The 14,381-nt window shown below is 36.4% G+C and overlaps 1 protein-coding gene across 3 annotated transcripts in view; it reads right to left on the bottom strand.

The window, feature by feature from the left end:
• The window catches only part of ZDHHC17 (zinc finger DHHC-type palmitoyltransferase 17), a 50,628-nt gene that overhangs the window by 23,009 nt on the left and 13,238 nt on the right, over positions 1 to 14,381 (bottom strand). For all 3 annotated transcript variants that reach the window (XM_044455283.1, XM_044455284.1, XM_044455282.1), the window contains exons 3-7: positions 9,461 to 9,583; positions 7,952 to 8,029; positions 7,046 to 7,190; positions 5,031 to 5,095; positions 3,884 to 4,046 (exon numbers count right to left, since the gene is read on the bottom strand). In XM_044455283.1, the coding sequence (XP_044311218.1) occupies positions 3,884 to 4,046; positions 5,031 to 5,095; positions 7,046 to 7,190; positions 7,952 to 8,029; positions 9,461 to 9,583 (574 nt within the window). The remainder of the gene's footprint in view (positions 1 to 3,883; positions 4,047 to 5,030; positions 5,096 to 7,045; positions 7,191 to 7,951; positions 8,030 to 9,460; positions 9,584 to 14,381) is intronic.

Consider the following 14,381-nt stretch of genomic DNA (forward strand, 5'->3'; position numbering starts at 1 on the left):
TATCCAAAATCAAGTTTAGTCAAATGATACAACACCTGCCACCCCCTCAAAGAGTGACACATTTCATTTTTTTAGAATGAACTGTTGTCTTTAGAAGAATATGACAGGAAAGGTTCAAGTAAAAGCATATGATTCAGCAACTTACACTTACTATAGATTTATCTATTTATGGATTGACTCCACAAAAGAATCCACAACTTTGAATTTACAGCAGCGCAGCAGGGCTGTCATGGATGGGACATTTTGGACATCTTTCATTCATAGGATCACCATAAGTTGAAAACAACTTGATAGCACATAACAACATCCCTTCTTGCAAGAATCAAGAAAAAACCCTTAGAAGGCTTAAGAATGGCAGCTAACTTTATACATATTAATTCAGTGATCAGCTGTTTTATTTTGCAGACATGATTACCCATCTCAAAGGTAAACCAGAGTCCAACAAATATAATCTGCTACACTGCAGAAGACTCCTCTTGTTAAAAATACCAAACATCATGCTTGTCTTCCAAAAGAGGAAAGGGAAAAGAAAATACCATTACCCATTCTGAGGCCTTATGCCAAAGCAAAACCTAAAAAAGATACTAATGGGAAAATGGGGATGACCTACAAAGAAGCATACCAGCGGATCTTACTAGTCATTTGATTATTACACACTTCTGCTATACATTGGCTCAGGTACCCACAGATATATGCATAGCAATCCATGCTATAAGTAAAATAAATGATGTTGCTTTTCCCCATGTCTAATTATATTCCTGAAAGCTTTAATGTATGCATAGGTCTCTTAGCAAAGAGGCTGCTGCCTGTCTGGTAGCTAAATATCAAAATCTTGCACTTAACTTTGAACATAAACCACAAACCTTACAGGTCAATAATTTAGAATTTCCTGAATGAGTACATCCACTCAAAAAGTTATACCTGCAGGACCTTTCAGATGACTGCAAGACACCTGTAAGGGAACATCTGCAGACAGCAGAGATATTGGGTAGGAACTGCATTTGCACATAATGACAAACCATCTGTTAAACGACTGATGGGTTGTCACGCATGGAGTGCCTACTTCTTCCACTTTTACCCCACAACTCATGATTGATTGGCTCCTTTGTAAGCTGTGAAGTGTGATATCCAAACCCAGTGATTAATGCAGCATCAAAACATAGGTTAACCACTGGGTTGTTTAGCAGTCCAGGTTTGCATGTTGCCTTCCATAACCTACGAATGAGCAGATTGCATATTATGGGATAAAAGTGAAAGAAACACATGAGCTGCAAGTAGTATTCATGTATAACAACCCGTTTGCTGCTCAGACAATAGGTTGTTGTTACATGTGAGCCAGGCTGTTATGCAGTTATTCAACATATATTTTCAACTTATCATGTGATGAGTAAGGGAACCTGTTACTAAATCATACCTATTTTTTCTTACTTTAAAATACCAATGAATGGACTGTAACTATTGATAATAAAGGATTGAACTGGATTAAGAACTGAAAAAAGATTTCACTGAACATGTGTCATTTTTGCCAAATGTGTCAGTTCACTAAAAATGTTGAAGGTACAATTCTCTTTGAGAAGTAAAGAGGAATTTTCTAAACACAATTCATAACAACTAATGGTCCAAGAGATGGAATATTTTCCCATCAAATTCCAAACTATGAAGCCACTTTAAAGTTTACAAGCAGTTAATAAGAGTTATTTCTAAAAACGTAATCCAATTCTATGCTTACAGTTCATATCATTGCAATTAGGGTGGCTACACATTTTATTCTAAAGAACTAGATGAAGAGCTAGTTTTGCAGGAAACTTGCTCAGTGAAGAATGGCAGCGATGTGCTTCTTCCTGCACATCTTTGCTCCTCATTCTCCCATCACAGAGCTTAGAAAAACAGTTACATGCTAAAGAAAGAGACAACTTTCTCTGTCCATTTCTCACAAGCTTATTTCTCCTTCCCACACTGTGACATTATAGGTAGCATGAAAGGAGCATCTCTGCATTCTTGAATAGCTCTGGGGAAAGGATAGGGAAGTAAAGATAAATCAGGATGGAATCCTATCTAAGATTTATTACTTAGATAGAAATAAATCTTAAAATGGCTGTCTGGAAAATGCATGGAATTACTTGAACCTTACAAGAACCTGGATTTGACTGGCTGCCAATGGTGTCCATCTATGCTAGAGGCAAGGCCACAACAAACACAGTTAGATGAATGCAATCCACTGTTCTGAATAGGTGGTAATATTAGGATTCAATTTACTGGTACTACAACCAAGAGGCGGCATAGCAGGACCATCATGCCCTGCCTTTCATTCATAAATAAGGATATACAATCAGTAATAGGCTTATGTTTTATTTGCCAAGCCTCAGTACTTCCTGGGAAAAGGAGAAAAAGAGAAAAAAGGATCAGGACTACCCGTGCTCTCAACACATGGTAGAGAATACAGAATCTGGCAAAGTACAATATTTGCAAACAAAATAGATAGTATTCTTTTCCAACTGAGTGCAAAGCATAGTGATACATGGTATCTTATATACTACTGTCTAGAAGATAGGATATGGACATCTAGCTTTCTTCTATTATCTAGTTAAGTACTCACTAACTATTATTCCCAAGACATACCTGCCTCAAACTTTAAGAAATATTAGTCTGCAACATTTTAGTAATACTACAAATAGGAGAACTTTCAGCTCAGTTATCTGGCTACTTTATTCATTCTCTCCTCATTCATTCATTCATTCATTCATTCATTCATTCATTTAAAGGATGTTTATGCCGCCCCCTTTGCAACAAGCCTCAGGGCAGCTTACAAAGCAAAACACAAAGTATATCAAAAGATTGTAGTTTTTCACCCTGTAATAGATGCAACAAATTTTCCTGAGTAATTTTCATCACTCTAATAAATTACACTAACACAGTACTTGATTTATGTATGTGTGGTATCCAGCTGGGATACTAGCACTAGGATAAAATACTTCATGCCATTGTACCATGTAGAGGATCTCTAGTGTAATGCCTACAACATGAGCTGGCTCAAAGTGATTTCCAGGAAAACCTGTGGCACCAATTAAGACTAAATGTTCATTATGCTAGCATGACATAATTTGTATTAGTGCTAGTGTACTGTTGGATACTGCCCCATGCTGCTACTTCCTCTCTCGTTACTCTGCTGCTTTATAGAGGAAACGAAATATCTGCAGAAGGGTTCTATGGCAAACTGCTGCTTGTCATGAATGAGGAAAAAATATATATTCCAGACTAGAGAAGTTCTGTTTATATAAATCTTAAAATATTTTATTTCATAAATTGAGGAGTGAGTGGAATTTTTAGCAGTAGAAATATTTAAATGAAAATCATTTTAGCGAAGCAATTTCATACCCTTTAAATACTGATTTTATAATTAAATAATTTTAGGAACTGGGGAGATAGAAAGACAAATGGTAAGAAGCTCCAGAAAAAAGAAAATTAAACTGGTGCAATTCAAGAATCAGCGTAAAGGCAAAAAAGCATGAAGTTCACAATCATGACGGAAAAATGTGGAGTATGTGCACGAGGTGGTAAAGGGCTGAGGGGAAAAAGAACAGTGGACATAGATTTAAAAAATGAAACTACAGGTGCAAGAGGTGCAGAGGAAAAACTATTCAGTCTCTATGGATAGAATACTGAATTTATTTATTTATTTTATTTATTAAAACATTTTTATGCCGCCCCATTCGCCGAAGCCTCGGGGCGGCTTACAACAAAAAATTAAAATAACATTTTAAAATATATACAATAAAATACAAATATACACTATAAAACAAGCCGCCCTGGCCAAATAATTTCACACTGAGTAGAAATGTCCAACCAAATATGCAGGTTTCCATTTAAAAATGCATGCATTTACCTTGATATTTTGAGCATCAACATTAGCGCCAGCTTCTAGAAGAAGACTAATCACTGTAGTGTTTCCCGCTAGTACTGCCCAATGTAGTGCTGTGTTCTTATGATATTTGTCTCCCAGATTCACTGAAACATTAAAAGTAAGCAGCAACCGAGTGGGGTCCACACTAGAAACAGAAAGCAAGGAACACTATACAAAAATGTACCACTATTTTCAAATTAAACCAGAGCATGATTCCTTGGGAAATCATACTTGGGAAATATGCAAATAAATGAGTATTTATTTGTTCCATACAGATCAGATACTTTTAGTACAGGAAAAAAGTATCTAAAGCACTAATGAATCTACAGAATATTTGGCTGTTCAGAAAATACTAAGGCTACAATCCTACACCCACTTACCTGTAAATAAACCCCATTAAACTAGTGGATCTTATTTCTGAGTAGGTATATTATTTCTATTTCTGTGCTCTAAATAAGTCCCTGCCCCCATATGTTCTCACTAATTTATGGGAGGATTTAAAAAAAAAACAGAGGTGGGCTGAAATGGAAGTACATAATAGTTTGATCATAAGAACAGAAGAAAAGCCATGCTTGATCAGACCAATGCTCCATATAGTCCAGCACCCTGTTCACACAGTGGCAAACCAGCTGCCCATAGGATGGCTCAAGTGGGATGGGTACAACTGGTGTACACAGGCATATTGCCTCTGACTAGTTGCCATTGATAGTCTTCTCCTCCATGAATTTGTCCAACCCCCTTTTAAAGCCATCCAAATTGGTGGCCATCACTACTTCCTGTGGCTGTGAATTCCATAGTTTAATTATGAGTTGCATGAAGTACTTCTTTTTTTTCTGTCCTGAATCTCCTACCAATCATCTTCATAGGATGACACAGGTTTAAGTATTACAGATGATCACAGCACATTCTAATTCCGTGAAGGGAGATATTCTTAATAAAACTGCTATGGATGTTTTGATCCTTGTGTGACATACCTATGACACTGAATTAGTTCCCCTCTCGATAATTCTTAGAAAGCTTCTGTTATTCTAATATAATAATATTAACCAACTCTAAAGTATTTTATATAGTTTATAGTTGACTAGTACAAAGTGTTCCAGATAGCTCTGATTTTGAATGAGCAAGTTACCTGTGTGTTCTGTAAGCTGCCCACATTAAAGGAGTCATTCCATTTTGATCCATCATATCTACATCCTGATGAAAAGAGCATGAGTAATTAGAAATGTATATGTACTAAAGCTGAAGAAAGAATATTGAAGCATAAACTTTCAGATGCCTATTCAGAATGGGGGTAAAAGTAAAGTATCTGAACAGTAATTTTAAAATGGTGTCCCAACATTTTTAAATACTGAGTGGAGCTTAAAATTACTGAAATTATCAATTGTAATATGTGCTAGAGCACCATCTGCTGTTAAAACTCTGTGAGTTGCAATTGAACTGCCTTGATTATATTAGGTGAATATTCTATTCAATATGAAGAAAGTTTTGAGTGGCATGAAATAAGCACACTGTCCAGGATTAAAAGAAATGTTCAGCTAGTTCCTTGCACCCAAGAAAACTTTGGACTTCTGTTTCTTCAACAGAAGGCCCTTCTGCCACAAGGCAAACTGCTTTAAAAATGGAGAGAAGCTTGTGATTCAGCAGGGAATCCTCTGTTTGAAAGGCAGGGAAAATGAAAACTCCCTCTCCTTATATACAAGTCTTGGCTAAAAGAGTTTTATAGATCTCAAGCTATGCCTGGAATTCTTCTCCTTAAATTGTACGATTTGTTAGTTTGCATGTACATGCCTCTTAAATTCACATATTCAGAAATAATTCCATGTATCAAGGCACATCAACCTCAATACCATGAAAATTTTCAGGCTTTAGGCAGTTCATTTATTTAAGTTTAAAGGGGAAAAAAACCCATACAAAGAGAATTTGGAATTAGTGGAGAAGAAAAGCCTCTGACTCTTAGAAATTGCAGGAAGGGTTTATGTGGATGAGTCTGTGAGAATTAGAGTTACTGCTTAGAGGGCTAAAAGTGTCTTTTAAGAATTGCTGCCATTTTCCGACAACAAAGCTAGTATTAGCAAAACAAGAACATTTAGTGGATTTTCTCCTTCAGTGTGCGGTTTAGAAACTTTTGAGAAACAAATATTGAGGTGCCTAAAAAAATCTGCTCAAAGTGCAGGTTTCTAGAACTCATGTGCAAATGCAATAAAATCCTTTCATATGCTTATATTGAAACAGCTTGTTATTTGAGCTGCAGGGGGAAAAAGGAATCAATGAAAATAACTTCCCTGCCACTTCTTCCAACAGAGCATCCTGGGACTGGAATTCAGCTCATGGGAAGTCTGGATCAGACCCAAACACTGTACTCATGTATAATGGCAACCTATTATTTTATAAAACAAAAGGTTCTACAGGATGCATGAGTGTATTTTCTGCATGTAGCACAATCTCCTCTTCCATTTTTACCCCACAGCCTACAATCAACTACAATCAAACCAGGCCCATTCTCTCCTGTCCAACAACCATTTTTAAACCAATGGATTGTCATTAAGCTCAAACCAGGTCTATATATTTAAAACATTTTTAAAATCATGTCTGAGTTTTAAGTGCTCCACTTAAGCAGTATTACAAAAGGAACAAGAAGACTAGATTCAAAAGTATAATGGTTTGGGGACACGGAATGGGAACTCTCGCAAAAACATAATTATTCTTTCCATTTGCAAAGATCTGCAAACCCATACTTGAAGAAATGCAGTTTAAGAATGAAACACATTTGATGTTAATTACTTTTGTTTATACAGGAAAACCTGACTTCTTTTAAATAATATTATTATCCAGATAAATGAAGTACTTCAAAACTGCAATGATAAGCACTCATACTTTATGAAACTTGCCTCTGAATAGTAATGTTTAATATTATACTGCTAGTCTATGTAATCTGAGTAAAAGCTCTGAATTCTTACCTGGTATGGTTAGACCTCAAGACATGTCATTTATCTGGATAATAATATAATTGTATAATATATGAATATGCATTTTAGTTATTAATCAAGCAACATGAGAGTTGCAAATACTATCACAATTAAAAGCTACAGAAAGAAAGAAAGGGAGGGAGGGACAGAGACAGACCAACAAACAGAACATACGCACCTGCCCCTTGGCTATTAGATATGCAACAATAGAGGTATGTCCAAACTGTGCCGCTAAGTGAATACAACTGCATCCCTCCCCATCAATTAATGATGGATCTGCACCGTATTTCATTAGCTGTACAACCATAGATAAATGACCTTGTCTAAAATGAAAAGAATATAAAACAGAGAAAGGTTGGTAAGGTAATGAGTTACTAATTTTTTCCATTATTGCACAGATGTATAGAGAAGAAAGGAACCAGAATACGATCAAATTCTTTGCTACATGGCGCAGCCATCTATTTACCCAGCTCTTTGTCCTATGGATTAAGAGCTGGTATTTCAATAATGAGTTTTAGATTATTTAGATCATACCATCTTAGACAGTACACTAATTAATTCACTCTTTAAGGCCAAGCATATTGGAACAGTTAAGATATTACTTTCCCAGTATGCCTATATCTGGCAAGAGTGAAAGCAAGACTCTTTCACTCAGGCTTATGCACTTCCTTTCTGTTTACTTCTGTTCCACCAACTTCATCATTATAGACAAGTACATGCAAACTAAAGGATTTTTCATTGATTTGAATGCAGGATTACCATTTTGTTTACAGTCACTTTAAAAACAGCTCAATATCAAGCATCAAGCCTTCTGACCTTACTACAAAGCAAACTGTTCACCTTTGCTGAAGGAGTATCTATGGCCATGCAATAAGCATACTCAAGCAAACTCAGTAGGAGCTGTCTACTACTGGCTAAGGAGAAATTACCTACCACCCATTAGGGAAAGATGTCAGATACACAAGTAAAATTATCCTTCCACAGAAATGAAAAAAAAAATCAGAATATTTTTGCAAAGAACTAATAATCAATGAGTTCCTCTGAGTTAAAGCTGCAGGTAGACAACATCCAAATCTTTTCCCACCTTGTTGCCCAGTGAAGTGGCGTGGAGTTCAGGTCACCTCCTAGCTGGTCAACAATAGCACCCTTCGATATGTAATACCTGCAGGCACAGAATTGGTATAGGAGAGAGCACTGTAATCAAAAAATGTGAAACATCAAAAGCAGCTGTGGAAATATACCTTTACAGTAATTTAACTACTAGCTTGCCAATTAATGATGGCTTTAACCCTGTGAAATAGTGGTTTAAAGATAAGGAGGAACTCAGTATTTTTAAGTGGCTACACATGTTAAAATACATTTTTATTCAGGCTAATAATGTTTTAAAAGTAAAATAATTAATAAATTAATATATAGCAATTACCTAGTGAAATATGTTTTACATGGGGTTCATGCCATTAGAATTACCTTTTGTCTGTGGGAGGAAAAAACCACACCTCACATAAACATGTCCATGTTCAGTATGAGGAGGACAAGCAGCACCTTACAACATCACAACTACAGGAATGTTCTAAACATTGCAAGTAGTGTAAAGCCACCTTACAAAACCCACCTGCTTGCACAAAGAGGTCATCTTCCATGTCTTCTTGGAAGGGGCCTACCAGTAAGGCAGATTATAACTAGAGAGGGTATGTCTGAAATTGTTCCTCCCAAGACAGAGTGCATATGCATTTTCTTTCTTGTTGCTACAAGGAACAATTGCTACAGGAATTGTCTTTTGGCAACTCCTACCAGCGACTCCTCCTGTGAGTCTGGCATTGCCTTTTGCCCCTGACACAGCATCAGCAAAAGGTACTTGAAAGAAGCTGCTTCTCTAATGCTCAACCAGACATACTATCAAGTGAATGCAATCAGGAACAGGGACATAAGGTGCACATATGCATTTTTAGGGGAAGCCTTTTAATTAAGCAATATATGAATGCCAATCTTTACAGGATACTTTCATTTATACATAAAATGTACAGGCTTTTTGCCACAAATAGTTTACAATAAAATAAACTGAAACACATCATAAAAACAAAAGGTGCTATTTATTAACACCAAAATGATTTATAATTCTGCATTATGTCTGTAATTCTGAATTGTCAGAAATGTACTTTATTTTTGTATTAACGAATTCAAATTTGCTTGATTGTTGTTGTTTTCTAAATGGATACATTGCTTGAATTTATATAAACTTTATTAAATCCTTCTATATAACTATTCTTAAAATTCTGTAAAATGAACACTTATTTCAACATGCAATTACTTAAGTAATGACCTGAAATTCTATCATAAGGCTTTTCCATTTGCTGAGCTAACTCATCTTGAATGTCGGTACTGGACAGATCATACAGATTTTTTATGCTGCTAAAAATGCCCTAAGTAATGATGTGCTGTATTTTTAACATGACACAAAAATTATGAGGTGCAAGAAGCCATTGCTATTAAAATTATATGGCTCTAACAAATGCCATGTTTTAATCTTGCTTTGCTCTTGTTATACAAATTTATCATTTCCATTAACTGTTTTTGGTAATATAGCAGTACTTACTTCACTAAGTCTAATCTGTTGTTTATTGCAGCCCAGTGAAGAAGTGTGACATTTTCTTTATCGGGTTGCCGTACGTCATAACCTGCTTCCACCAACTCTCGACAACGTTCATATATTCCATACCTTGAACAAAAATGGCATTAGGATAGCCAGTAATTTTGCATTAATAACATCAAAAGCACATTTGGATCTTAATGTTTTGTACTACTGTTTCCATTCCAGCTAAAAAAAACAGGATACAGGTTATCTCTACAGAGCAAAATTGCTCCTCACTTCTCAGTTTCTATTTTCCCAGATGGTCCTTCAATGGCAGTGCAGCAAACTGGCATTAATTCATGGCTCACTTTATATTCTCTCAGTCTTTATGTTCTGCTCCACCTAAGCAACATTTTCATAAGCAAATTCATTTCAGCATTTAAGCCAAAGTATTTCCATTGAACAAGGTGAAATTTTTCAATTAGATTATAAAAAGTTGTTTTTCTATCTTGGGAAGACATTAAAAATCTTTCAGTTTTTGAATACTTAAATAACTACATTTCTGTTCCTTAGTCAAGTACATACATACATACATCCACACAGACATACACAATATTCTATAGAACTAAGTCCAGTATGTATAATTAAAATAGTTTCATATTTATGGTTGCCTCCCCACACCCATCCCATTCTATTTTTCTGTATCTGCTGGTAGGAGCAACACCTATAAAACATGCTGATTTTTTCTGGGTTTTGTCATATTCTATGTACAGAAATAGTATTCTGCCTGCATGTATGTCCCTGCATGTGTATATTCCAGAGAAAAAGAAAGTGTGAGAGAAAGCATTTTTTTAAAAATTGTGCATTTCAAGAAAAGTATCCATAAGAGAGTGAGTGAGAAATGCCCTATGTTTCTCAAGTGCAGCTATTCATTGGAAGAGGAGCAGGGATACTTCAAAGAATTAAAGAATTAAAAGGGCAAATAAGTTATCCACCAGATACACCATTCTTTAAACACCCTATTTTGTTATATAAAAGTCTTGAATGATACCACACTGCATCCTCAATTCAGACAACTGTTTTTAAACCTTTCTTACACATCCGAATGCTAAACTGAGGTTTACCTTGCATAGCTAAGGCATGAAAGATAGAATCAGTGATTTAATCTGAATTATATTGGAGCTGTCGACATGACATGACACAGCTTGTTCAGAATGAGCCACCTGTAGCTGCCACCCTAAATATTCAATCCCTTTTGAAGGATTAGTATGTCATGATCCTAAATTCTCAACATGTGCTACTTTGCAACCCATTTAAATCTGAACACCATCATGACTACAGGAATAAAGCGAAGTTTCCTTCTGATGCCCTAACGCTAAACAAATTTACTTTAAAAAAAAGCACCATCACATTCTAGAAAATAAGATATTGCTCAAATAAAAATAAGAAAATTATAATCTATAACCATGTACAGGCCTAGCCAGCCTCCACAATACTACATGTTTAAGCAAAAAAGAAGAAGAAGGATGCTTCAGCAACCAACATAATAATCAGTAAGATCTGGCATGCCCCTGCTGGACCAAGTGCTATGCAGAGCCTATTTGCCACTGTCTCATCATCTACTGCTTTCTGGCTCATCATATGGAGGTAGAGGCCAGGATGGGGGGTCCCGGATGTCCATAACTGAGTTTTAACACTAGCTGCATCACTGCTTGTACATTTGGTTTGGCAGTGGGGGTAGTTTCACCTGTATGTGTTTGTTCTGAAGGGTGGTTTTGCTTATGTGCTTACTTAAGGAGGGATAGAGGATACCTGAGCACCAAAATTTTTTCTTCTATGAAATATCACTCTACATATTATGGGAACTAATACATGGATTGGTATTTGAAGCTCAAACTCTACCATATCCTTAATTTCTTGAAAAGCTACTTGTTCTTAGTAACTAGGCAGGCCCTCCAGCAGCCATTCTGTAGTCACGGTCAGTTTCTTGTGACAAGCTCCAAAAGCATGGAGAATGCTGATCTATGTAATCACTTGTGCCTCACTAGAAAAGGAAGGGGCAGGAGAAAGCTAGCACTCAGAATTGCAATACTCTTGCTAATTTTAGGTAGAGCAGTAGATGGCGCTCATTTTCCTATTTCTCTGGAATAGAAAAGAGATTTTCTCTGTTGCCCTAAGGGAAAACAGCAGCTCCATTTATTATTCCCTGAAAGCTGGATATTATCTACAGAAACGTAAAGTAAAGGGACAATATTCATTCTGTGTCAGCCTACTTACCTTCCCGATTATCCCATTTAAACTGTTTGTAAGATGCACGCTTTTATTCTAATATCACAACTAAGGGGAAAATTGTGTACATTCTGCATGCGCATGATTCCACTAAATAAAATCCAATACCAGGCACAGAATATTTTGGTCTGTTAAGGAAGAGGCAAATAGGGGAAGCAAGGTTTCAGCACAAGCTCCCCTAATCCTAGCACTCACTGAATGTCAATGTCCTGGACTGTATTTTATGCCTCTTTCATAACCATTTCTTTTAGTTCTTCCAAAAATTTCATATATTGCTTATGGGCACAAGCAATGAATTATAGACCCAAAACATAAGAAATGAACCAATTAGGAATTAAGCAGGTGTAACTTATTACCCTTTGTTTGCTAAGAATAGCAGAGTTTTTAGTCTTTTCAAGAATTTTGACATCCCACTTAAAATAATAAGCATGTTATAGAATCATAAATCTTTCTTTGATAAGAAGGAAGCAGTGAGAAGTAAACCTTACTGGTTATGGAACTTAAGAACTTCATTTCTCTCTTCGCCATTCTGATACAATTTCCTAGTCTTTTGTGTTTGCCCACTTAGACCATTCCCTAAAATTAACTGAAGAAGATTCCCATTGACTGGTTTCACAAAACACAGCAACCCAACACAGGTAACTAGCCATGGTGTGTTGACATAGATAAGCTGAGCCCAGACTGCTTTGCTACACAAACAAGCTAAGCTGACAATCATTGGAATACATGGTTGTGTCATGTGAAACCAGGTGACCTATCCCACTGTGAGTACAGGGTAGCAGAGGTAAGCCACTCAGCAAGACCAGCAGAAACACATCTTTGTGAACCTCAACTGGGCCACCACCAGTGACAGCCACTCTACCAAGCAGCACTTTGGAGCACCCATCACTGACATGGTTTCCACTGCACTGACCACAAGCCTTTTGAAAACGCTGCAGTCTTCACCCTGGCTTTCCTCCCAAAGATTACTTTTTGTGACTTCCAAAATGACATGACAGCAAAATTGGAAAAATCTGCACAAAATTTTGGTTCATTTTTTGAATTCTCTATTTTCAGAGTTACATAGGAGTGTAACTCCAACTGTCCACAGCCTTATTTTGTTAATCCCATGGATGGTCTTCATCAAAAACCATCCTTGACCCTGATAAAGCAAGACTACACATAGGTGATTTTGTTTCTCATTTGCCAACTGTCAAATGGTGAGCTATGAGAGGATCTCTGCTGGCAAGAGGTGGTGTTGTGCGTATCATCTACTTCTCAGAAAGATCCTCTAGTGTTTTTTGCACTGAACATGACCCCTCACCTTCCCCATCAGCTCTAACTACTCAGAAAAGGGGGAAAGTGTGAACCACCCCATTTACATGAACACAATTTTCTAACAGCTGTCAAAACTCAGACTGCCTTTTAAAATGACTAGCCTTGTCAATTGTACCATGGGGTCTTTCATCAGCAAACCTGTGTTATACAAATTCACCCATTATCTCTTCATACCCTTATGAAAAGTCAACTAAAGGTAACATTATATTAAAAGTCAGGGTTTACTATTTAGAAATTAGTATCTTTCATTCTATCAAAAATGTAAACATGAATTCGTAATTCCAGTTTGCAATGTTGGTTTTCTGAGAGACCAAAAAATAACTCCTTATCTAGAAGAAGCAGAATACTTGCAACATTCCTATAATCTTAATAAAGTAAAGGAAGGAAAACAGTGATGGTAGGAGGTAGACTGGTGTTATACTTAATACCAATAATGCCAGCACTGACTCTTTTAAATCTTCATGAATGTAAAATCATTTAAAATCATCATTTTAAAGTTACTATCACAGTAACAAAAGCAAATATATCAAGGTTTCTAGACTTTACACCACAATTTCATCTAAAAAAGAATCTCCCCAAACATTGCTGTTTACATACATAATGAACAGCACTGGCCTTGAAAACAGATGAAAATTTGATTGCTTGTGGCCACTAAAAGAAAAAGAAAGGAAAGCAATGGCTTACCTACTTAACAGAGTTGTAGTTGTGAGGATAAAATGGAGCTATGTAAGCCACCTTGGGTTCCTCACAAGAGGAAGAAAAGGCAGGATATAAATGCAATGTCATACTAACAACAACAAGAACAGCTCTCTTATTGTGGCTGCATTCTTTGTCTTCCCTTTATCTCCTGGCAATGTAAACAGACCCAGTTTATATATCATACTAATAGCATGGCTCTTGCCTTAATCAAAGTCATTAAGGATGGCTCGCTGCATGGGCAGCTGTTTCTATCAACAGATATGATTCAGGATAATTATCATTATATCTGAAAAATGGGAGAAGACAGATAACGAGCTGAGAGCCAAAACCTTCATGCTCTACTGGGTTTCCATGGTGTAGTGCTATGGCAGGCGCTCATTCAAGCCTCCATTCTGCTTCTGGGTTAAGCAAGAGTTAAATTAGAACAACATGGAAACACAGCAAACTGTTCTTACTGCTGCATTCCTACAGTTAAGGAGCAGGAGTAGCAGAGCACAAGCAGTGCAGGGAATGAGTATAGTATCATTCAAAATCTCTCAGTATCACATATATCCCCTTAATTCTGTGATTTTATTTTATATCCAGATTCTGAAGTTACCAGTATATAAGTAAAACTGAATTATGTTTTTATAATCCCTTT

This window comes from Varanus komodoensis, unplaced genomic scaffold (assembly GCF_004798865.1).
Source record: "Varanus komodoensis strain SLA01 unplaced genomic scaffold, ASM479886v1 scaffold8, whole genome shotgun sequence".
In the NCBI taxonomy this organism is placed as follows: domain Eukaryota; kingdom Metazoa; phylum Chordata; class Lepidosauria; order Squamata; family Varanidae; genus Varanus; species Varanus komodoensis.